General features: G+C 34.4%; 1 protein-coding gene across 2 annotated transcripts in view; it reads left to right on the plus strand.

The window, feature by feature from the left end:
• The window catches only part of LOC117426388 (rho GTPase-activating protein 15-like), a 167,000-nt gene that overhangs the window by 88,212 nt on the left and 52,662 nt on the right, over window positions 1–26,126 (plus strand). For both annotated transcript variants that reach the window (XM_034043908.3, XM_034043909.3), the window contains exons 11-12: window positions 3,056–3,154; window positions 9,350–9,427. In XM_034043908.3, the coding sequence (XP_033899799.3) occupies window positions 3,056–3,154; window positions 9,350–9,427 (177 nt within the window). The remainder of the gene's footprint in view (window positions 1–3,055; window positions 3,155–9,349; window positions 9,428–26,126) is intronic.

The raw sequence follows: 26,126 nt of genomic DNA on the forward strand, positions 1-26,126 counted from the left end.
ATAATATACAGACAGAACATTTCAAAGTTGTTTATTTAAAAAAAATACAATAAAACAACAAACTTAAAAAAATCGGAAAACAAATAATATATTAAACAACTCAATGTGCATCAATTTCTAACTATTTGTCCTTGTAAGAACACTGACATTCTTATAAATAAGGGTTTAGCTAGGACTTAACGAATAATAATCCTGAACTTTGTTTGAAAGAATTATTAACCACCAACTATAAAAAAGCACAACATATTAAATTGCATGTCTCAAAAATATTCAAGCATGGATATTCTAAGTGTGTATGACATGAAAAAGATGCATACATCAATAAGCATATAGCAGATAACAGAGGACATCCACTATCACATCTGGTTTATAATAGTTTATGGCTGATGTCAAATGACATTTATATATAGCAGTTAGTGACACACCAATGAAAACTGTGGTTTAAAATAAAATCTAAAATGATTCATGTCATCCTCCAGTCAGTTTTACATTACTATTATGACCATATCAGTCATATTGTCTATCTATAATAAATAAGAGCCATAAAATACAATTTGTCATGACATCACATAAAGGATATTGCACTGATGGCAGTGTGATGCCCACAATTGACAGGCATCTTAGGTGAAAACATGTATAAATGTGACAGTAGTAAGAGCAGACAGACTGATAGATTAAATGAAAAACAGACACAAGGGATCATGACAGTTTTTACATTTTATTATTATTTGTACCTTGTTTTTAAAACTTCGATTTATGAGTACTTGTCCATGGTTCCAGGTCCTCCAAAAGCATGATCTACAGTACTTTAGTTATCTTTCATTACTGGATGTTGTTCTTTTTGATTGTTAAATTAAGTTTGCCCGATGATTTTTCTCCCTAACCCGCAGGAGTATAAAGACCATAATCAGTGCTCCCAAAAGCCCCCAGCCAAGGTTAGACATTCAGTGTGGCCAGGATTAGATGTACAAGCTCTTCATCTCATCACTCACCATACAATCTAGCCCAACTTTGCAGTGCTTTTGGATTCTATATATTTGCATATCTACCCCAAAGGCTCTATTTTGGAATCTTTCTGTTGTACATGAGTTTTAGAAATTCCATTTTTCTATTTATTGAAGTTCACATGTTTTAAAACTCATTGAGAAACTCACTCTGAAATTGCCAAGTTGCTAGTTGTAACTATTTTCCTGGATACTGTATATACATGCAAGTGTATTCATGTTTTATTTTACATTTGGTTTATGATATTTGTCCTGTTCAGGTAAAATGACATCGATGTAATATGGATAGGTGTCTATAGCAGATTTCCTGTTTCTTTTCTTTTTTTTTTTTTTGCTCCTATCCCCTAATGCTACAAATGAGAAATGACCATCTTTACCCCAGGAGAATTTTCAGGAAGCCTACTATTAAAATATAAGCTGCTCCTTTAAAAGATTGTTGATTTTCCATACCACAATATTGACTAACTGTCTGTGTTTGATGTATGCTTTACCAGCCCGATGCAGACTTACAGTTAGAGCTTAACTTGTTAGTTCTGCTTCTGTGGCCGATGCAGAATAGCTACAGATGCCCCAAGATATTAAAATTGACTGTTGAAATGGACCGAGTGTGGGAGTTTTCATTGGGTTTAAATTGATAACAGCTGAGAGAAAGAGTGAAAAGATTATAAGCGCATACATGGCAAGAGAACACATTTCTTTTGTATAATGTAGCAGCACTGAGGACACTGAGTTTTATGAAGAAAAAAAAAAGCCTGTAATAAAAGAACAAGTTTGTGATTAATCATTAGATGTTATTATTTAAATAGTAAACAATGTGACTGGAATTTGTTGGAGAATAATCCTTAAGAAAAATGTAAATAAAAAAATAAATGAATAATATTTGCTAGCAAGCCATGGTGTAAGCCTGTTGGGAAATTTCAACTGTAACTAACATTCTGTTTCAGGTGGGTTACTTCATTTCCTTGCAATTTTTGGTCAAAATGTGGGAGACACAGAGCAAATATTGTGTTTTGGGTCATATTGGGATATCAGATGTATCCTATGTAGGTGGTTATCATTTCTGACAACTGTGAGGTAATGCTTCCATGCTGTGTAAGAAACAGTAATTATGCTCCTACACCTAACAGAAAACTCCATTAGTGACAAATCTTGTTTTTTTTTTGGTTTTCTTGCATTCACCTTGAACCCACATCTTGCCATTCATAACTGGCAGCTCTGTAAGACAAGGGTTGTGAGAATCTGCCATCTACATACATGTACACATACATGCTTACTAGGGGTGTGCTGATACTCGTATTTTCCAAGTAATTACCTTTAAGACGTATTTGTCGGCAGTTAATAAATAAATCAAAACACAAATATTATTATTTTCTCGGTTTTCTTCAACTGCATTGGGATCACAAACAAGGAAACACAAATACACATCAGACCTGGTTGACCTTTCTATTGATCTGAAAGTACAGCCTTTAGTCTGGCATGTTTCACTAACACCACATGGCTTTGAGATGCTGACCAATGTTATTTGGTTTTCCAGCAAAAAAAACAAAACAAAAAAAAATATCTAGTGGCATTTTAAAGTATTACAAATTATGCTTTGCTGGGGTAGCAACAACAGAGTTACAGATATTCAGACTTTGGTGCTGACCAATTAAGAGGTACAGTACTTCAGGCCTAACAATAAGAAGCAAGTATGGGTAGATGGCTGGGTCAACAATTTAGCCAATTTAAAAATGTTTCCACAAATATTCTTATATACAGATAGAGAGATGAGATCTGTATTTTAGTGTCACAACAGCAGTTTGTACAATTTGTATTTTACTTAAAAATGAATGGAACTATTTTGCCAATGGTAAATAGAATCTCCCCATTTCAGAGAAAAAAAATAGTAATAGAAAAGCATATGCAGTAAGCCCGTTAACTGTTTAAATCAATTCAATAATTGTATTTTAATTTTGGTTTTTGTTTACAACAATAGATGTGATAATGAATAGTAAAATTGGTAAAGTAAATACAGAAACAATCTCATGATTCATTTTCTTCCTGTGTCTTAGATCAGGTTTTTGGCTGTCATTTGGCAACACTGTGTGAGCGTGAAGAAACTACCATCCCAAACTTTGTGAGGCAGTGTCTGAAAAACGTTGAAGAAAGAGGTAGGCTCAAGGACCTTATTATTTTACCATTTCTTTCACTGCATTCTTTCAAATACCCCCAAGATATTTTGATATCTCAGGACATGGGGTATGTTGTTCCACAAGAGGGCATCTGAGAAAAAAAAAAAGCTTCCCACGTTTCATTCAATTATCAGATCCATGCAGTGATAGACTGACAGTAAGAATCCAAACATTTAAGAATTAGAAAACAACGCTCTTGTCCTGAAAAATCAGTATCTTCCAAAATGTCTTGGCATTATACAGAAAATAAAGAAAATTAATATAACTATTAGACAATGTACACATTTCAGCTAACTAAAGATACTTAAAACCTCAACAAGCAATCAGAAGAATAATCGACAGGTGAGTGATTCCAAGTGAAGAGACATGTTTAGTGGTGTAACACAGTCTGACCTTTTAAACTGTTTAGGTTCAGGATCAGTCAAAATGAAGGGAATTCCACACATAGGAGATTACTGGTGCCAGTAATTAGTATCGTCACTTATATTAGTTAATAGTTGAAAACAATCATTACAGTCAAAACTCTCCATTGTACATAATGGAGAAAATTTAACCCACTCTACTAATGTACAGGAAAATACATTTTAAACAAAACACCTTCATTTTAGTCCAAAGTGCTTTAAGACCAAGTATGAAAATAAGTAAACTTAAAACTAAAATAAATGCGTATACATTATATAAATCCCAACAGGAACCTCACAGGGCTTCCTTTTCATAACGTGGCATGTTAAAATCCAACAGAATCCAATAATGAAAAGATAGGTCCCCAAAGGTAAGTCATGTGACTGAGAGCTTGCTGGTTGCCCAAAAGGAGAACTTCATTGGCCTGTACACACTCACAGGTGGGAGCAATTGTCAGGGCTGGTTCGCCTCACCACACCACAGGGACCCCTGCTGACCAGATACCAGATGAGAGCAGGTAGTTGTCAGTATGTGTGTTGTAGCGGTGAGGTGCATTTCCAATTGGAGAGAAAACAGTGGTAAAATACATGATTTGGTCCTGTAATTTGGATATGCCAAATCATGAAAGACAGTATTACATAATATGTAGGGCAGTAAAATACACTCTGAGAGAGAATTAAACAGTCCAAGGGATTATCCTACTGGAACAAAACAGGTCAGGAACATGACTAAGGGGATAACAGGAAATGTTACCACCCTATTTATATTAATCTGCATGTCTGTCACTATAAACAAACTGTCTGTTAACAAATTATTGGCATTAGCGTGTAAGATGTGTCAGTGTTGATATGGATACAGTCTAAAGTTTGTAGGTTGTTATGTTGAATGAATGTTATTTCTGCTGGAAAGTTGTACTTGTTTTATTATTTATGGAGTGTCTCCTTTTGAGTATTTTTTAACCATTCCATCTTTCTTTTGCAAAATGTAAAATATTGCAGTGTCCTATAATAGCCTTGTGACTACAAAAATATTAAATACAAATATATTTATTGCCCATCAAATATATAACTGCAGAAAGGATGTTGATTTTGCCTCTTCTTAGTAACTAATCCATGAACATACAGCTGCTTACATTGATAGCTGCAGTCAAGGACTTTTAAGAAGGGGTTAACTACTATTATTGTTTCTTAATTTTTTTTTTGCCGAACTCAAATTTTATATTCCTGTATAAGTAAAGTACCATGAAGTCACATTTTTAACAAAAGCTGCATTTCTCAGGTTAAGCCTTTACAGGATTTATACAATGCATTTATTTTATTTTGTGCATTCCAGAAAGTAGGCCATGTGATGAGTTGACTCATGTAGAGTGTTCTGTGAAATTGGCAGATTATATGTCTTTAACTGCTTTGTGCCTGATACTTTAGTTCATTTAAATAGACTTCAGCTATGAGTTAATTATTTTATATGTACATTTAAATTAGGCGTAAATGCACATTATCCTGCTGAAAAGCAAGGTAAACTAAAATTGTGTACTTTGACAGCTTGACAACGGTGTGACATCATTTTTTTTTAATTGTAAACGTAGCTATTGTTTGATCCATATCTAATAACATGTCTAAGTGGATGGGTCAACAGTAAGATCTTGGCAGGAGACCTGTTCCCTTTTAAAGAAGATCCATTCTTAATGAAGCCTTATCTTTCTCGGTTATATCTTTCAGCAGCTGTTTTTTTTTCTTCTCTGTTGACATTTTCGTTTGACAGGATCCAGTTCCAGGTTCCGATGTCTGTTTAAAAAAATGTTGAGGTTGTTGGCTTTAAAATTCCCTCACTGCATGTGTGATCAGCATTTTCCCAGGCTTTTCCACATAGTTTGCCAGGCAGAGGGACTGACCTTTTGAGGCAAACACTTTTTTCATTACAAAATGTTCACTTTGATTCCTATCCCATTTTGTGTCCATTCCAAACTGTTTACAACCCACTAAAAATGAGTATGAATTATATGTTTGTGTAATGGATTCCTTTTGTGGTTTTAGTGGAATGTTTACTTAGAACAATTAGTTATCTCAGGGTAAAAGCACTGTGACCTGAAATATGTACTAAAGTTATACCCTTAACCATTTCCTTTTTAGTGTCTTAGTCTAACGGTCACTTTTATCATTCTAATAGCATATTAACCTTTCTCAAGGATTAAAAACTGTAATTTACCAGAACAAACATTTAACAATTTCTTCAGAGTGTAAATGTTGTTTGCATAATTTAACAAGCATCAGATGCTGGACAAATGTGTCATTATACAATGCATAGGTATTTCAGATCCCTATTCACACAGCTTATATGATGCTTAATGACCGCATGTTGAAAATGTGATTGTGAGTGTTGTAAATGGCATCATTCTGGTAGTCTAAATCGGGTATACATTGTCAAATTGACAAAATGTGTTGTGTTCTCTTTGTTGAGACTATAGATTATAGATTCATCTGGATTCAAATCTTGGTTTCCTGGGTGAAAGACGACTGTTAACCCAGTAGACCTATTAGCCCCTTTTACATTAGATCAATGGTCCTCACTTGTGGCTATTTCAGTCCATTCCAGTCCAGGGCTGTGTTTTAGTCAACTATACAATTCAACAGTCCAGGCCCTATTCCTGCCAGGTCTTTGTTTTGAATTACATCCAGGTGTTCCATTCAACAATTAAGGACCTGCTTTGGAATGGACTGAAATATCCACGAGTGATTAACACTTTTAATCTTCAAGGTTTAAACACCATTCTCAAATTACAGAGAAAAAAAAGTGAGATTTTTTTTTAGAGATTCAGCTCTATAAATCGTCAACAATTTTTAAAGGCTGCCTAACTTGTACAACAAACGAAAGGCCCTAAATAAATATGTTGTTTATGCAAATAAATTAGGCAGTAGTTCAATGTAAATATTAAACACTTTCTAGGATTGCACTTCAGATAGCTAGCCAGCTTTTACAACTTTCATTATAGTCTGTCAGGACGTCCTGACGTCCTATATTCCAGTGGGTGATTTTAAATGAAGACACTAAAAATAAAGCCAGTACCATTTAGTTACTTTTCAGTTCAACCACTCCCTGAAGGATCCCCAACAGCAACGACACTCAGTCCATCGTCACTTACTGTACAAGTTCAGCATCAGCCATTTAGGTTACTGCAAAACAGGACCTTGAACTAAATAAGTAAATTCAAACCCCACCGGTTTGCATGTAACTGTAACATTCCGTGTTTGCAAACGACAAAAATACTGACAAACATCTTTAATAAAAAACATCTAGATTTCTATAAATGTTTTAAGACTTGCATGAAAAACATACCCTTGTTTATTAAACTAGTGAAACTTTAAATCAATTGAATTGAATTCAAGTAGGCCAGCAATCAGCTACAACATGTATAAGTAACCAAACTGAATATTTAATGGGAAATGGTTTCTTTTTATTTTCTTCAAAAGACTTTCTTTTGACTGTTCTTATCGGAGACATCCTGTAATCAACAATTTACTTAATCAGAATCACCTGAACATTGTTGGATAGCCATCAAATGGATCTGAAACTATAAATAGCATGCTAACTCATGGTACGCAGATGACAGGAAGGCGTATCATGTGGAATACATCTTTTTTTCATTTTATTTTTCAAAAGGAAATTAATTTCTTGTGATTCCTTAAAGCATTTGCAAGTGTTTTGCTTAAATACTGGAAAAAAGGTTTCCCCCATTGATTCTGTGCTGAGTGAGAGATGTGTTTCAAAAAGATCCCCTTTCAGTTACCCAGACTGTAATGTGAGGCCTGAACTTCTCAAGCCTAGCCAAGAACATTCAAGAGGCTGGACGGCTTTAGGAATCCAGTTTCCCACATTCTTAATCAACCCAGAAAAAGTAGAAAAACGATGAAGCAAGTGTAGTGCTTTTCTTTGAAGTCATTGTTTTGTTACACCTTTAACCATTTTTACTTTTTTCATTGTGCCTTTTGATATAAATATTAACGGGCCATGCCTAAAAAATGCAGCTTACAGAGGAGAGGCCTCTGTAAAATATTGAGGTATTACCAATGGCATGTCTGATTGCCGTAGAATTCCTTTAATCCACCAACCCAAAAGGGTTTATTTAAGATATGGGCATATAAGCATCTGAACAGCAGCCAAATGATCTAATCCTAAATATACAGTAGAGACAGACAGAGACTGATTAAAACACTGGGCTAGTTTAAAGGGTTGTTTGCTTTGCATTTCTGAGGCCTGTTTTATTTTGCTGTTTATTAGCTATTTTAACTGGGTGATACTGTACATCCCATCATTTGGATGGAAAGATTGACATAAGAAAGCTTCCATCTGGTTTTGTGGGTGTTGTTTGAATGTATACTGTGGGTACCGTTTGTAACTTTCTCATCCTTATTTTTTGCTTAGTGAAGCACATACAAAATTCTCTACAGTTTTGTTGTAAAACCACAGTGCAGTTCACCAGTCTCCCATCTTCTAATTTTATTTATAAAAACAAGGATCAGGAAAACAAAAATTCTCAGCTAAACTATACTGAGCCACAGTTAATTTCCACAATAATAAAATGCTTCCAATCTAAAGAGGGCCATGTGGTCAATGAAAGGATGGCCAACTCTGCCAACACTTATTGGTCTGGTTTGGCTGGAGCTCCCCATGTTCTTGGAACAGAGATTCAATGGCACGTGAACACTATAATTGTAGCAATTTTCTGATCAGCTTCTACTGCCGTCATACTGGAATTGATCCAGATGGAATGTTAATCCAACCACAGCACTAGGTCCAAAGTCAGTCTCTGATTCCAGCACAGTTTGAGGTATAACTCAAACCATGTCTCAAGCTTCAGGAGTTGTGTTGTCTTGATTATTTTTATTTATGAGTAATTTGTGCTGAAATTATAAAATTATGAATTCATGAGGTGGAATGCAATGTATTGCTTTTATGTCTATTTATTTTTTTCATTTTTGTTTGGTGTCTGTGAATGTAGCGATATTGAAGGTGAGGGACAATGTCCCCACCTTGTAGCTCTGCAAGCACCTAAATTCTGCTCAGAACACCACTACCATTCAATCAGGGGACTGCCACATTAACTGAATTCTGAGGGTCAAGTTTCACTTATGACTTGATTCAAACCCAGGCCTCCATAGGTAAAAGACACAGGGGCAGATTCAATCTAAATTCTGTGCACTGCCCTAGCCAAGATTGGGTGAATGTTGGTATTAAAACACAAATTCACAATGCAGTAAAAAAAAGTCTAATCCTGCCGCTCTACATTCTATTTTGGCAGAATTTTGGTGTCCCAACCAAATCCCAATTGAAATAAATGGTATAGCCTCTACAATGCGTAACCTGTCTATTATGGAATCTTGCATTATTTGTATGTCTTGTCTATTTAAAGCCAATGTAAATGTAACTGTGCATCAAGTCAATACTATATTGTGTAAACACACACATGTCCTGTGGGTATGGTATATCTGCAATAAAATAGTTGTATACATAATGGAGAGAACATTTCAAATGAATACACTCCTTGATTTACAGGGTATACCTGGACAGTACTCTTACGGTATGTTCTTTTAGGTTCAGTATTAGATTTTACAGTAACTACCTACTGTACACTATTGGATGCTGCAAATTCAGTACAGATGTTACATTGAGTGACTGTAATATATTTTACAGTTTGTAGGTTTTCTATGAAAAATATTTAATTGAAACATATTTAGTTGAGATATCATTTACTTAATTATGTATTTATTTTTTCAGGTCTGGAAGCTGATGGCATTTACAGAGTAAGTGGTAACTTGGCCACAATACAGAAGTTACGATTTGCAGTGGATCAGGGTAAGTTTGTTTAATTTCCTTAAAATAATATTATGTTATTTTGTAAGGATTAATACAATCAAGCAGGCTTTTCATGTAAATTAAAGCCTGGTATGCTTATCAACATGTTTTAGGAAATGTGTTCCTAAGAACACAAGTAGGGAACTTGTGTAATCTGCATATACTGTACTTGTTATATAAACAGAATACTCCATCAGCATTCATTGAGATCTGTGATTATTTCACTGTAGAAGGTGGCTCTAAACAACCCACTCACATTCATTGGTTGGTAGTCCTCATTTGTTGAACACTTACAGTGCTCCATAAACATTCAGCCAGTAGTTTCAATTCATGTGGACTTCATAACTGAATATCAAATGGTTAACATTAGCACACAGAATACCCTCCTATAAGTAAACCAGCGTTAAGCAGGGCATGTGTTGCCTGTTTCACTCCATTCAAATATCTCCTGGTATCAATATATATCCTGGTATCTCTGAATAGATAAATAAATGCATATAATTTTAAAAAGAAAGCTGTCCCACAGATGTAATGTTTCCCCAAAACTTGATTCATTTCCTCACAATCTGGTTTAGTTTGGTGACTGCCAAGAATTTTAATAAACTACCAGGTCATTATCCTTATGAACACCACTGGTATACACTTCTATAGTAAAGGACATTGCATATGGGTGTAAGTGTTTTATATTTATAAACTCAGCCTTAATGGATTTCTTAACAGTTCCAATTAGAGAAAGCGTATTTGCTATTTGTTTGGCATCTGTTTCCTTTCTGAAACTGCAGCTCAGATTTTTAATAAAAGGTTCACGACGTACCTTCCACCTGTAACCAGACTCCTATACTTCCTGTCTGTCAGTGCAAGCAAAATCACAAGGTCTCACTTTCATGGGTGGGTGGGCTTTTTCTGTTCGGAACCTTTATATATAGAAAATATACCTTTTAAATATTTATACAACATAATTAGCATTTTAAATGTGAATAACATGAGACATTTGAAAGATGTTTTAGGCAAATACAGTAGTCGCGTATAGGAACACCTTCTAAGAGAACACTTCGGCTAAGAGAACAACCTTGTGGTGAAACTGATTCTTTCCCATTGTAAATGCTCCGCCTAAAGGAACAGGAACTTTGCTTAAAAGAACACCTTTTTGGCACCAATAGCGATTAGTTCACAACAGATACAGTAGTGTTTTGTAACCTGGTAACTCATCATCATCAAACTTAAATTCAACTGGTTTATTCAGTCGTTTCAAGTGGCTTGTCACTTTGATAGTGTCTTGAGGCACACTGATTGGTTCATTGGCTCGTTTTGTATTCTGATTTCCACGAGTGAACCTCATCACTACTGGCATGTAAACAAAAGACAAAACATGCCACTGTTTCTCTTGCTACAAAAAGTTGGAATTTGTTCGAGCTCTTGAAAAAACCTGAATCAGACACAAGTCACCGAACAATTTGGTGTTTTCAGTTCTGGTGAGTTGCTTCACCATTCTGTTAAATAATTTTGTGCATGTCTTAAATATTTCTCCTGTACATGTATTCATAATTAATCTAGAGCTGCTGCATTTTTTAACGTGTGTAGGGGTGCTGTGTTAATTTAGTTTGACAGTTAGTTTATTATTATAGTTTATTAACATACACTTATTGCATATTGCTTTTCTCGTACTTATTCTGTTCATTTCATATGTTGATGCACGTGCGTCATAACAAGTAATACATATTTATATATTTATTGACTCATATTGGGTCTGGTGGTCAACTCTGTCTTAGAGAACACTTCGGCTAAGAGAATGCTTCACTTGCTTCCTGAGAGGTGTTCTCTTAGCCAGAGACGACTATACCAAAATTGGTGAAAAAGTATGTTGTGTTTTCTGTTAAACAGCATATTGTGACCACATTTTATTAATTTTGCATATTATTATTATTGGTTTATTTAGCAGACATCTTTATCCAAGGCGACTTACCGAGACTAAGGTGTGTGAATTATGCATCAGCTGCAGAGTCACTTACAACTATGTCTCACCCAAAAGACGGAGCACAAGGAGGTTAAGTTACTTGATCAGAGTCACACAGTGAGTCAGTGTGTGAGCCGGGATTTGAACAGGGGACTTGGTTACAAGCCCTTTTCTTTAATCACTGGACCACACAGCCTCCTAAGAAACCATATATTAAAATGACCACATTTTATTAATTTAGCATATGTAAGAACCCATACATCAATGCTGCAGAACCCAAAACACTGATGAAGACATTAGCCAAAATGTTTGACTATATTTCTTACTTCAGTATTTGTTACCATCTGAATATGAATGTTTTATCTCTCGACAATATGCAATATGTCTTCATTTGTCCATACACAGCTTCAGTAACACAGCTTTTGTATAAGACAGTGAACAAAATGATTGTGTGGCATTACTGAAAAAGTAAGAAATTAATTAATGGTAAATTGAACTCGTTCAACAGTGTTGAATAATTTGCTGTAAAATGCTGTTTCATGGTCTTCATTTCCAGTGGATTTTGTCTGACCACTAAACAGGAGAATATTGTTACTGGGATTGCAAAAGTTTTGGTCACCTTGTTACAAAAAGGATATTGCTGCTCTATAAAGAGTGCAAAGAAGAGCAACCAGAATTATCCCGGGTTTAAAAGGCATGTCGTATGCAGACAGGCTAAAGAACTGAATCTATTCAGTCTTGAACAAAGAAGACTACGCGGTGATCTGATTCAAGCATTCAAAATCATAAAAGGTATAGACAATGTCGACCCAGGGGACTTTTTTGACCTGAAAAAAGAAACAAGGACCAGGGGTCACAAATGGAGATTAGATAAAGTGACATTCAGAACAGAAAATAGGAGGCACTTTTTTGCACAGAGAATTGTGAGGGTATGGAACCAACTCCCCAGTAATGTTGTTGAAGCTGACACCCTGGGATCCTTCAAGAAGCTGCTTAATGAGATTCTGGGATCAATAAGCTAGTAACAACCAAACGAGCAAGATGGGCTGAATGGCCTCCTCTCATTTGTAAACTTTCTTATGTTCTTATGTTCTTAAGACCTCACAGGTTTTTGCAAAGGATTACATTATTGGGAAAGTGTGGGTCTTCCTAGTTTTTACTGCTTTGGTCTGGATTTCAACATCAAATACTTTTACTGATGTGGTTGTTTGTTTGAAAACAAAACCATTTCTGTTATAGCAGTCTGAATATTCTATTCATTGTTGTATATAATCCAATACACACAGATTCCCACGTCAAATCTTGTTAAGAATGCGGTTGCTGTATGTTTTCAAGGAGAGCTGTAAAGACTGATACTATCCAGACCTGGTTACAAATCATAATGTTTGCTAAAGCCACTAGATAATAGTGGTTTCAAAAAAGGAAGTGACACTTAATAGTCCATCTTTCAGACTGCTTTTTTTTTGCAGCTCAGCTAATTGACCTGTTGCAGACAAGGGAGGAATTATACACAGTTGTACACAATTTATTTGTCAACAAAATGCATTGCCATGCTACACAATGCTAGAGATGTTGACTTTTTAAATGTCTGTTGAAAAGGCTGCTAGTCTACATAAAGGAGCATATTGTTTCGAAAACCTAAATTAAAACTGACATTTCCAGCTGAGGCTTACATTCCGCTCAGTCTGAGTGCATCAACTGGTTTAGGCTGCAATCTGCTTTGTAGTGGAAACATAGAAACACAATAAAAACAATTTTCAGGAGTGAAATTGTTTTTATAACAATTAAGCTACAGCATAGTGAACTGCAAGTAAAATATAACAATGGGGATTAACCTGGTGATATATAGTAAACACAATGATAACATTGAAACACTACATGCAATGTAGCATTTTTTAAATTGGATTACCACAACTGGAATATGTAGTGTTATTAAGTGATTTACAGGGGCTGTTTAATGTTTTTTTGCTCCATTGTATTTATTTATTTTTTTGTTCAACCTCAAAACCATATGCAAATATTCACTAATTGGCGTAACTCACTTATTTGTAATTACACATGGAATACATTGTTTAACTTTCATAAAGATAAGACTAATGGGTTCTCATTTATTAGCCAAAGTGTTTTTTTTTCAGTTAATATCTTTTTTATTTGCATATATGTTAATCACATAATTTGAAGCATATTAGCATTTACAGATGAGCACATTGTTTTGCTATTAAGAAATCAGTTAATAAGTAGTACAGCATTATAACAACATATTCTGTTAGCTGTTTGATATAAAGATACATTTATTTGTCTTTGTGTTTCTGCATTGCATGAGAGAACCAAGAAGCATGGAAGCTGGAATATACCCATGTTTAATAAAACCAAAGATTAAAAATGTATTCCATCTCAAAATGTTTTTGAGAGTTTTTTTGCAACTTGCACAGTAAATGAAGGTCATGGTTGCTTGTAAAGTAGCAGTTAATAACATGTGTGCATAGGGAACAGGCTCATGCTGGTTTTCTAGGAAGCTGGGAAAGATATTCTCCATCAAATTACTGCTTCTAACTGCAATGAAATTTGAGGGACAATAATTAAGAAAGATTACTGGAGCCTCTTAAAATCTAGAAACTACCCCTTTATCCATACCAGCTCCTGAAAAATAAAATATTGTTGTTAACATTATTTTTAGTTTATACAGTTGCCATTTTCATTTGATTTATGATACAGTAGTAATTCGTTCATTGAAATTGCAGGACATTTTAGAAGTTGCCAAAATTGTGATTTTTATTAATATTATATTTAAAATCTTTTGATCCTCAAAATCAAATTATGGCTCAAGCAAGTTATAAATAGTACTGAAAACACCGCCAAGATCCAATTAGTGTTTCAATAGACTTCAAACAGGTTGTCCGAGTGCTTGTAATTTCTGAGTGTTTGCAACTGTCAGACTTGTTATTGTAGGAGGCTGTGTGGTCCAGTGGTTAACGAAAAGGGGCTTGTAACCAGGAGGTCCCCGGTTCAATTCCCACCTCAGCCACTGACTCATTGTGTGACCCTGAGCAAGTCACTTAACCTCCTTGTGCTCCGTCTTTCGGGTGAGACGTAGTTGTAAGTGACTAGTTCACACACCCTAGTCTCTGTAAGTCGCCTTGGATAATGGCGTCCGGTAAATAAACAAATAATATTGTTCCCTGTGTGTTTTTTTTTTTTAATTTAGGGTTTATGGGGTAATTGTGTGTGTGTGTGTGTGTGTGTGTGTGTGTGTGTGTGTATGTGTCTATGTATATATATATATATATATATATATATATATATATATATATATATACTAATGACACAAATGAAAAAGGGAATCTCAGACAGCATTTTATTGCTAATACATTTTAATTAAAGTTAGAAAATATTAGAATGGTTTTAATGGTCACCCTAAACAAGAAAGATTAAGTGCTTCAAGGGAAAATGCCTTCTTATAAAAAGCAATGCAGACAAAAATGCACATATGTAAAACAAGTGAGATGTAATATATTAACTAGATAATTTAATGATGAGGAAAATGTCTGCTTGATTAATGGTTAGAAGGGTAAAGAATTACAGGAAAGCTGTCTTGATCAGTGCTTTGCAGAGCCGCCATTACTGTCTGTGCAATTGTTTAACAAGGTTTTAATTGAAAAGATAAGTGAAGGCACTGTTAAAAGTACTGTTAATTTACTTTATAATCACCACATCCTTCACAATATTGACAGTGCTTGACTCAAAAGCATTTCTGCTGTACTGTTATTATCTCCACATGTACACAAAAAATTACCAACTACCAAACATGAAATTATGTTAAATGTATTTACAACTATACCTTTAAAGTGATAGTGGGTAATGTACTGTTCTTAAAATGTATACATTTTTCTGTTCTTCCACACAAAAAAAACCCTTCCATTAAAAATCTCTCTGGGCTGAAAACAAAAAAACAGCCAGGTGGACCACCTGGGATTTGATTGATTGCAAGTAAATTGCAGTTTAGAATACTATGAAATGGTTATTTTTAATATTGTTACTCATCTTTTACATTTTTTTTTCAAATGAAGGACTTTCTAAATAGTGTTCAAAGCATAAACCATATTCTTGATGAATCACAAATGCATAAATGCTGATTAATGGTTGGTGTTCTAGCCAAAGATTGTTACCAGTACAATTGTGGTTTGCTGAAATAACCACAAATATTAATAATATACAGCCAATTCAACAAATTACAATCTCAGCCAGAAATGTCATCTAAAATGTGGTATTCCTAACTCCTGAAGGTGCAATGACTCACTTTGTTTTAGGGTTTTGAGGTACTTTTCTACTTTTCCCAGTCCAAAACGGTGAAAGAAATTATAGTAGTAAATTAAATTTCTTTTTGACACATTTTAACTTTTAAATTATTTTCTGTTCATGTTTTCTGTTTACATTATTTTTTAAACCTAGTTGAAATTCCATTCAAGTAAACCCATGGATGATACTGTCTAGATTTACAGTATGCAAGTAGAATTTGTGGCTGCTGCTAGGAAACGCTGTTGTCTCTCCTTGCATGTGGTGTATTTTTTTTATTTTCTTGGAGGCAATACCACATCGTCTTAATCTCTTCATTATTTAATATTTCTTCAGATTCTTCTTATCTCTTCACTGCTCAAAAGGACCCAGTTTGTCTATTTGATTGACAAACATTTATAATTTAAAAAAAAACTGATTCCAAATGCATTATGTATTACTCCTGTAAACCCAACAGAACAACTAATAAACAAACATTTTCCTCTGATTTTTGACAAACAGGAATAAAGGGTACAAGCTAAATACCCATAAAAGAAAGCAGGTATAACTGGAAACAAATCTAGATTTCATAGAAAACAATTGAGACAAGTGAAGCTAATAACCCTGTCTTTAAAGGTAACATTTAGTCCTTTAAGAATGTACTAAATAAAAACAGTGATACTAAAGGATGTAGCACTGGTGTAATTCACATATTGCATAAGTGATTATTCTCCAATAACTATTTGTATACTGTAAAAAAAGCTGTTTTTTTATGCAGTTCCATTTACAGTACATTATCAGTTGATAAAGGAATTTGGATTGTAAAGCTTTAGTATATATTCACACACTGCTGTGCAAAAGTCTTAGACATATTGCAAGACGAGCATTGAATTGACAACAGAACTGGCAGAAAGCACATGTGTCGTTGTCCATCCATCAACAGTCCAAAGCACATTTGACCATTGTTCCATAGTCTCATTTCTGTGTTTTTGTGCATATTTTAGCGTTTTAGTCTAGTTCCCCTATCTAACAGATGTATTCTTACTGCAACACATCCTTTAAGTCTTGATTTCAAGAGTGACCTTCGTACTGTTGATTTAATGGACGACGACACCTGTGCCTTCTGCCAGTTCTGTTGTCAATTCAACATTTGTCTTCTTTCTATTCCTTAAGGATATTATCTTCAAGTTTTGCTCATCCTTGTTAGACAGCGTTTTGTGTCTTCCAGTCCTGGGTTTGTCTATTACAGCTGATGTTTCTCCGTACTTGTTGATTATGCTTCGGAAACCACACCTTGAAAATCAAGTGATTATATATATATATATTCAATACACACTAAAAGGGCAATCCCAAAGGGTCTAGGAATAAGAATACAAAGAATGTGCTCAAAAGAAAGTGACGATGTAAAACAAAGAAATGTATTAAAAACAAATCTTAAAAAAAGAGGATACAAAGAAAGAATTATAGAGATGGAGTTAAGAAAAGTGGATAAACTAAAAATAGGTGATCTATTAGATTATAAAAATAGAGATAAAAAGGTCAAAAGGGTCCCATTAGTAATGACTTACTCTAAACTTTTGCCTAATATTTTTAAGATAGTTTGGAAACACTTGCGGATTCCACATAATTCAGAAAAATGGAAAAAAAAAAGTATTTCTTAAGGCCCCAGTTGTAGCATTAAAAAGAGAAGCTAATTTAGGTGATATTTTAGTTCACAGTTGACAGAATAGCTTCTACAAATACTTGCACAAGTACATGTAAAGTGTGTAAATACATGGACAAAAGTAAAAATATAATTAAACATAAGAACACCACATATCCACTAAAAACTAATACCTACTGTAAAAATAGCAATGTTGTTTATGGAATAGTCTGTGAAAAATGTGATGAAATAAAATATGTTGGAGAGACTGGAACAACTTTATATAAAATAATTCAGAACTACCGTTCATTAATTAGAAATAAAAAAATAAAATGAATGAACCAATAGTACAGCACTTCACCAGTCAAGGACATGACATACATGATGTAAACTTTGTAGTATTAGAACAGCTAAAATTAGACTATGCGACATATAGAAGAATTAAAAACAAGTAAATGGATAAATAGACTGAACACGATTATGCCAGCGGGACTCAGCAGAAAATAATTAACTAATTAACTACAATAAATATATAACATTTAAATAAATAAACACAATTAAATCGTGAAACAAGTTTTCCTGACTTTCTGTTATGCCTGTTATGTCACCCATGTCTTGACTTGTACCTTATCACGTATTAAGACACTATGTCAGCGTCCGTGTTAATAAATCATGAGGTTGAAGGGATTTTGAGTTGTGGAGGATGTCAACATAATGCTTGGATACATCTTGACCTGGATTGGAAATGTCCAAGAAATCATTCTGACTTTCATCACTCTCTAATAGCTCAAGTAGTTTCAAACAATATCCTAATGTACATGAGGACATGCTACAAAATGGCCACAAATTAGAATTCCTTTGGTAACATGATCACTGAGAATTCCAAGCACTGAGACAGATGAATAGAAATGTGGGATTGTATGTGTGTGTGTGGAATTCAAGCACTCTGTCTGCACATACTGTAAATAGCATGCCTTCAATCTCCAGTTTCTATCACAAGAATTAAATCCATCCTCAGCAATAAAGTGCCTTGAAAATATCCCCTATAACTGTGCCAGCTGTCAACACTGCCATTTGGGCTATTTTAGTTCTGCTATATAACAAGGATTTTCTTTTCTGTAGCTACAGATTTATACTTATTCTTTTTTTAAAATAGAGTAATATTACTTATAGCTGTCTTCCTATGTGTCTTTGCTCAGTCAAACAGTATATTTGATCTAAATAGTTATTAAAGCTGTAAATCACTGTTTGATCCTTATCTGTGATCTATTATCATGCATCGATATGATATATGACATTCTAATAAAGTTTATATTTCAGAGGTGAGGATGAGGATCCTGTGAGTAAAGTGAAGACTGAAACCAGCTGGCAAGAATAAATGGAGAACATATTGTATTTTAGCTGAAGGTTTCCATACTGGCCTGTACATAGATGTTGATTCATTTATGTAAAAGGAGGAAACTTAGCTACTGATACAGGATGTGTAGATCATGATACCTTAAGTAAAATGTAATCTGATTAACTGCAGTATTTAAATGCATAGATAGACGGAACTGTGATCTTTAATATACAAAATGATGCTTAAATTAAGTATTTGAGAAGCATCATCTGGTGACCTGGAGAATGATTACACTGGCTTCTGTTGATAATTTGGCTGTGTGTGAACATTCCCTTTGTAACCAGGTGCAGCTACTTGATTATTACATATATAAATATGCAAGGAACCTGTCAAAAGATCTGTGTATGGAGCATTGAACAATGAACATGCCATTAGTCATGATATGTTTCCTGAAGAGTTTTTAATGCCTTTGTTGTTAACGACACATTTGTTGACAATTATTATGTTTTATTGTGGTAAAAATAAGCAGAGTGTTTGCACAGAATAATTATAGATGGGTCAATGGTTCGTTATTTCATGGCAAGTCCATTATTCTTAAAACCAAGGGCAGCAGAAATGTGCCTTTTGTCAATTATTTCATTTTTGAGAATGTTGTTTTTTGGCTCAGTTTATAAAAGTTTTCAGTAAAATGGATGACATTTGCAAAAGGTTACCTTTACCTGGGCTATATTACGAGATCATTATTCTGGTTCTTATTATGGAGGGGATCGGCAATAATGAATTATTAAAAAACAAAAAGCATATGACCTCTGCTTCAGTCTCCTATGACTGACCACTGCAACTTTACATTTACACTATCCCACACTTTGTTTGTTTGGCCTTTGTTAAATAACATTGTTGAATCTATAATGGTGTGTTGTGTATTGTTGTGTTTCTGTGGACTTGGTGCAACACCACCTTCTATCATTTCACTGAGACCCCTCGTTTCAGGAGAGACTAAGAGATGAAATAGAACTGACTTTATCAGGGAAACAATCACTTTCACCACCCCTTTCATGATGAAAAAAATATTTGAACCATTTTTTAATGTATTCTCTTTAGTGGAAATCTAGAGCTACATAACAAAGCGTCTGTGCCAAGTTAAAAGTAGATGAAGCATCTCATTACCATTTTTATGCTGGGACACTGTGCTACTTCAGAACTCAAGTTCTGAAAACAGGCCTCTGAAACTATAAATAAAACACCAATGATATTCAGAACTAGTCTCTGAATTAGTCATTTATTGTTTATGACAGTCAACAAGCATATACTCTAACAGGTCTTCAGTCTTGCCTGCAGGGTAGCAATGAATAGATAAAAGGGAATTGGCCACAGACTGACACACAGGGCTTTCTTTGAATCATGTGAACTGGGATTCAGATAGCCCCATCTTAATATGCAGACATTGAGACAAAAAGCCTACTGTCTTTGGGTGGTGTGGAGAGTTACTTCAGACGATGCCAAAAAATGAATTTCTTATTTTTAGACCTGAGTATAACTAGATATTGTTCCTCCGAGTACAGATAGCATTTTTGTCCAGTCTAGGGAGTACAGGCAGCCTAGTAACCTGTTCAATTTCAGCTGCTGGCCACCTGTGGGGCAAGTCAAATTAGGGAGAAGTCCCACTGTTCTGGCACTAATTCTTTTTTGTGTGTTTTTGACTTTTCCTATCCGACATTATGTCAGGGTTGGCTAGTCTGTTTGGTATGAAGCTGCCTTTTATTTGTATCGTTTTTTCAAACTTCTCAGCCAAAGCTGACATTTTTTTTAGTAAACTGTAAAGATGTTATCAGTCAGTTCATCTCTGTGTAATAGGAGTTTGTATTTTCCATTACATGTGATATGTGAGCAAGCTCAACATTGGCACTGAAACAGTTAATATTCCCTTTAAGATTATGATCCTTTTTTTTCACAGTTGAGGAATCTGACCCTGTTGACTGACCCCCAAAATGACAACTAGGGGGCACTGGTGTTTGAAAGACATCCATAGCTGACATTGTATAGATTGATACATTCATTAAAGGATGATGTATCTGAAAAGGAACTGGACAACAGGAAACAGGGACAGTCCGTCAGTGCCATGCATTGCATAGCCAATACATTCAACAACATCTCTTCACTTCAGATGATGTAATCATATTTCATGCTAATGTTCAGAGGAAAAATAGAACTATCTTTAGTTATTTAAAAAAATGTATTTGTCTAACTAATAGAATATCTTATTGTTTTTAGAGTACTGACTTATCCATAATGTAAGTAGATAACAAATGCTTAGAAACTGTACCTTTTGGTATATTCTTGTTAAACAGCATGATGACTTGATGATTACAGTTCTGTATTATTCTAGAAAGCTTTAAACGAACACAAGATCTTCAGTAGGGTCAGGTGGGAAATAGTGGTTAGGAGAGGTAAAGTGCGTATGTTTGGACCAAACTCTCATTTGCTGAATAACGTGTGAATGACAAGGGGCACAGATTGGCATACCTTTGTAATCCAGTACAAATGTTGATTTATCCAGTACAATTATTGTATTTTAAATGGGGTGGGACTATGCTAAAATGTTAGTTTAATGAAAGTTAAAATAAAAATAGATATATACATTTGAGGGATGTGGTATAGTAAATATTTAAAAATAAATCATAGCACAGCACAGTCTAGTAAAAAAAAAAAAAAAAAAAAACATAGGTTGCAGATTATTATTCTAGGAGTGATATGCATATACTGTAGATTTAGCATGTGCGGTTTTGTTTGTGAATCAATTGTGTCGCTGAAGCAGATCTCCCACTCACTATTGCAATCTTTTGTTTTTACAAGGTAGCATTCGGTAAAGCTGTGGTGTTCATATAGTCATATTGTAACTAGTTTGTAGGGTACAGCCAACCCTATAGTACATAAATGAAATATAAGATTCAATCTGAATTGCTTGTGTTAAAATAAAAAGAGCAGACCGAGAGAGACTGGAACTTAACCCTCAACAACAGGGTTATAAAGCTGCTATTTTACCGCTGAACCACCTGTGGTGTTTTGAGATCGCACCAAATCCTACCTATTACAAAATCCGATATCATACAGATTTGCTTTGTAGAAGATGTGAGGTGAGATATCATCATTAGTTTGTAGGGCTTTTATGAAATAGATTGCAGATATAAAATAGGCCAGTATTACAACCCCATAAACATTTAAAAAAACAGTACAGTCTTAACTTCCATTTTCAGGTACATACTGTCCCACTGTTAGCCCTTACGTCAAGGAATATAAAGGTTAGATATTACAACAATTTAAAGTGTATAGATTAGGGCTTAATTTCTTGGGGGATTACATTTCAAGATGTACCAATTTGTATCACATTCTTCATAAAAAAAAAAAAATTAAGTGTGTGACAAATAGTGCACTGTGTGAAGATAGCATACCGTTTTGGCTTGCTAAAAGTCATTGTAAATGTAGCCACTGATTTATATATATATATATATATATATATATATATATATATATATATATATATATATATATATATATATATATATATTAAGGAGATGCAACATTTGCTTGTTGCTTTCAAAAAGTTTCAAGAACGGCCTATATCAGTAGCCTTTGGAACACCCTTTCACTTGATTAGTCTCATATCATTCAAACAGAAATTCGTTTCTATCAGTCCTCGTGGTTTTTTTTTTTTTTAACTTTAACTTTTTGTCAAAACATTTGTCTGCTTGGCTTATAGTTCTCACAATTAAACAATACCGGGAAGCAAAGTACAGGACTTGCTAAAAACAGTTCCTAAAACTTAGAAATTCTATTTTCATGAAGTGTGGTTTCAAACCCAAGAATTTGAAAAAAGCAATGTGAATAACATTGCATTCAAGGTATACTTTAAAAGAAAGAAATATGATTTGGGCGTCTGATTTACGGGTGATTTTTTTTTCAAATTCAGGTGAATGCTTTTTTAAAAATCGGGTAGAATTATTTAAGAGACAATCAGGTGAAATCGGGTGGATTTTTTATATATAATCAAGAAAAAATAAATATTTGGGTAGAAATCAGGTTTTATTTTGAAAGAAATAAACAAATGCTTAAGCACAGTGTTGACAACAAAGTTGTCGTCAATCGTTTGAATCCCCAATGTATGTATATTTCCACACATTGGGGTATGCAAACTTTTGACTCTCCCCTCTCTCTTTCTCTCTCTCACACACACACATACTGCATATGGAGGCATTCCTCCATTCCAATCAAGTTCTATTTTGTGGCGTTGCAAACATAATTGCACACAGAACATACAGGGAAACTAAACAACTTTACCCCATGCTGTTTTACAAAGAGAAATGATCGACTGTTACATCTAAATGATCTTGGCTTAAACACACACTCATAAGACAAATAACTTGGAAGAAAAATGTGCAAAAAAAGCAAAAACCTTAAAGCTATATTCTCTAATTTTGTAAAATCTAAAAGAATATATATATTACACTAAGAAGCCCCATTTTTCTAATAAGTAAATCAGCTTACCGTCATCGTCGCCATTTGTGCTCTGTTGCATTTGAATCACAGACAACTGCGCATGCGTTTATTCATATACAGTATGTGCCTATTTGTGGAGTTTTCGGGTTTAACCCGAATGCAGAAAAAAACATTTGGGGGGGAAAAATCGGGTTAATTCGGGTAAAACCCGAAAATCAGACGCACTAAATATGATTTATTTTTGTCCTTTAAAACAAATAAAAGATTATCATTTCCATATACATTAAGATAAATCCATATACTAACAAGGCTGAGCGTCTATCTTATTTGACAAGGACATATTTTCATTTTGTTCAAGCAATAATGAATTAATATAAAAAATAAAAAATAAATCTATATAAATGCTGAAAAACAACCTTTTTAAATTCCATGTAAAGGGCAACCCAGACCATGCTTTTGTTGAAAAATCTTGCGACTGTGTCATCGACGTTCCAAAATTATCTAATTTGGCATCTATGAGCAATTCTTGCCTGAAGGACTTTTCAAGTGAACAAGGGATGTTCTTGTTAACAAGTGAAACCCTGAGCACGAAGATAGAAGACATCCAACTTTAAGAATGTGTGTCTTATGATTTCTGGGGTCATGGAAGAATGACATCACCAGATTTGCATGCATTACAATTCTGACATAGTGGCACCTTGTTTTTTTGTTATTATTATTATTCTTTTCCACAGAGAGTCTGAATTGTTCTCTGTTCTTGCAAGGAATACATTTTTTCTATTCTACCAGCTGCTATATAAAGTGGAGAAAATGCCACTCCATCTAATGATGAATGATACTTGACCCTGGACCTTTTCCTCTGAATTCCATGGAATGCTAATTAACATGAGATATCTCAACCATGGGATTTCTATTATTCATGCAGTAAAACTGAGACAAGTTATGCAATCACATTTTTTAAACCATCAAGGTAGATAGGCTAAATGAAGATTAAATGCATTTTGAACCTGCAGTTTAGTTTTGTGTATGAGAATGTTTCTAAACATTGTGTCATACTTTCTTGTAGAGAACGCTGCTCATGAAACATTCCAGAACGGCATTTTGTCCAAGTGGGTCTTTGTTTAGTGGTTGAATATGATTAATTATACGAAGCAACAGTTATCGCTGGATTAACAATTAGTAGGACCTGTCAAGTAGTCACTCTGGGATCGGTAACTAATTGAACGGCTGGTTGCCCATTGTATCATGTAGCAGGGCTGTAAAAATGAGACAAATCTCTTTCCTTTAATCCCTTTTACTTTACAGTAGCTATAGCGAGCCAACTTGCACAAAAAAGACCATCATTTTCTATAAATATTAATTTTCAAAGTAGCCTTCATAATAGTTCTGTACATTCATGGCATAGAAGTAGGGCTTGGAATATATTAAGTAAGCTTAATAAAGATACGACTTTGTATAGTTATATCAATGTATGGTCCTTTTTCTTAAGGATATGAACTTAAACCCTTTTTTAAATATGTAATTCAACTCATTTAAATATCATTAGCTTTGAACAATATTTTAACACTAGAGAAAGTGTCTCAAAATATAAAAATGTTTTGTGAACCAGGATGTTTTAAGCATCAGTGCACACCAATGGTACATGTGTAAATCTGAACAAAACACAGAATATGAATGAAACTTGTTTAAAATTATATCAAGGTGGGAGAGGGTGACTCACAGTTTTTTGTGGTGAACAGACAAACACTCCCTGATCCCAACTTAAACACTTCTTTGTACCTACAATTCAGTTGCATTTTGAAGCAGTTGAGAGTCCTAGAATTAGGACACCATGTTCAGATTTCATGGGGAAAGAGAAATAATTGATGCTGAAAGGGTGATGACAAATGTTGTTTGAAAATAAATCCCTAATGCGCAGAGGGTTGGCCTCTTTTTTTAAGTATGCATTGGAAAAATACCATATGTGATAAAGTTGTCTCCCATACAAAGTTTTTAGACAGATGAGTCATAATAATATAAAATAAATAAGAAGAAAATGAAAAAGAAAAATAGTTGGATCTGTAACACTTAAAATAATGATGCTATGAATTGTTTTTTCAAGCAAATTTTCAGACATTTATGTCTTCTCAGGCAGCATGTTTTCTGACAGCATGTTAAATGTTATCTCTTTTATATCGGTATCAATAGGCATATAAAGCATATGACAGTATAAATCACTAAATAAAAACATTATAAACTATTTCTCTGTGTGTCTGCACAGGTTTTACTATATATGTGGCCAATGCTTGGGATTTCCAAAGACAAAACATGCTGTTCTGTGAATTACTTCTAGCTAATAGTTAAATGCAGAGACCCTTAAGGAGTATGTATTGTATCGTTAATTGTTATATAAAAAAAGGAAGAAACACACTGTCTAAAACACTGGAGTGATAGGCTCCGTTGTACTATGGGAACCTGGAGCCCACACAAACCGTATCTTTAAAAAATCACACTAGGAAGGGTAAGCATGGGAAGAAAACCAGCTGTACAGAACGACGGCCTATTATGAAAAGTTTGGTAGGAGGCTGGGAGGAAAGTGATTTGATCAAGATGAAACTCAATTGTTTGAAAAGGAGTAGCACAGGGGGAGTAGCTCCATGGTGAGAGGGACATCTCAAAATATTTGACACCGTTCAGTGGTATGAAAACCCCTCTTTCTTCGAAGCGACAGTAACGCTACATTAGGCCTTGGGCTCTTGATGTCATTGTTTGGTGCTGAGTTTTCAAAGCTGGCCCTCTAGGATGAAGTCAATCTGCATTAATACCATGTAATGCAATAAAGGGGCATTCGTTAACTGTTTTCAATCAAAGTGACTTGACAGTTCCCAGTCAAACAAGTAAATCGGTTTCCGAAAAGTGTGGATAACTTGTTTTTAATTACTTAAAATGCTTTACGTATCCTAGTAACAGTATTGTAAGTGATCTGAATTGGTACAGTAAACAGCAAAGCATTGTTCTA

The sequence above is a fragment of the Acipenser ruthenus genome, chromosome 11 (genome assembly GCF_902713425.1).
Source record: "Acipenser ruthenus chromosome 11, fAciRut3.2 maternal haplotype, whole genome shotgun sequence".
NCBI classification, from domain to species: domain Eukaryota; kingdom Metazoa; phylum Chordata; class Actinopteri; order Acipenseriformes; family Acipenseridae; genus Acipenser; species Acipenser ruthenus.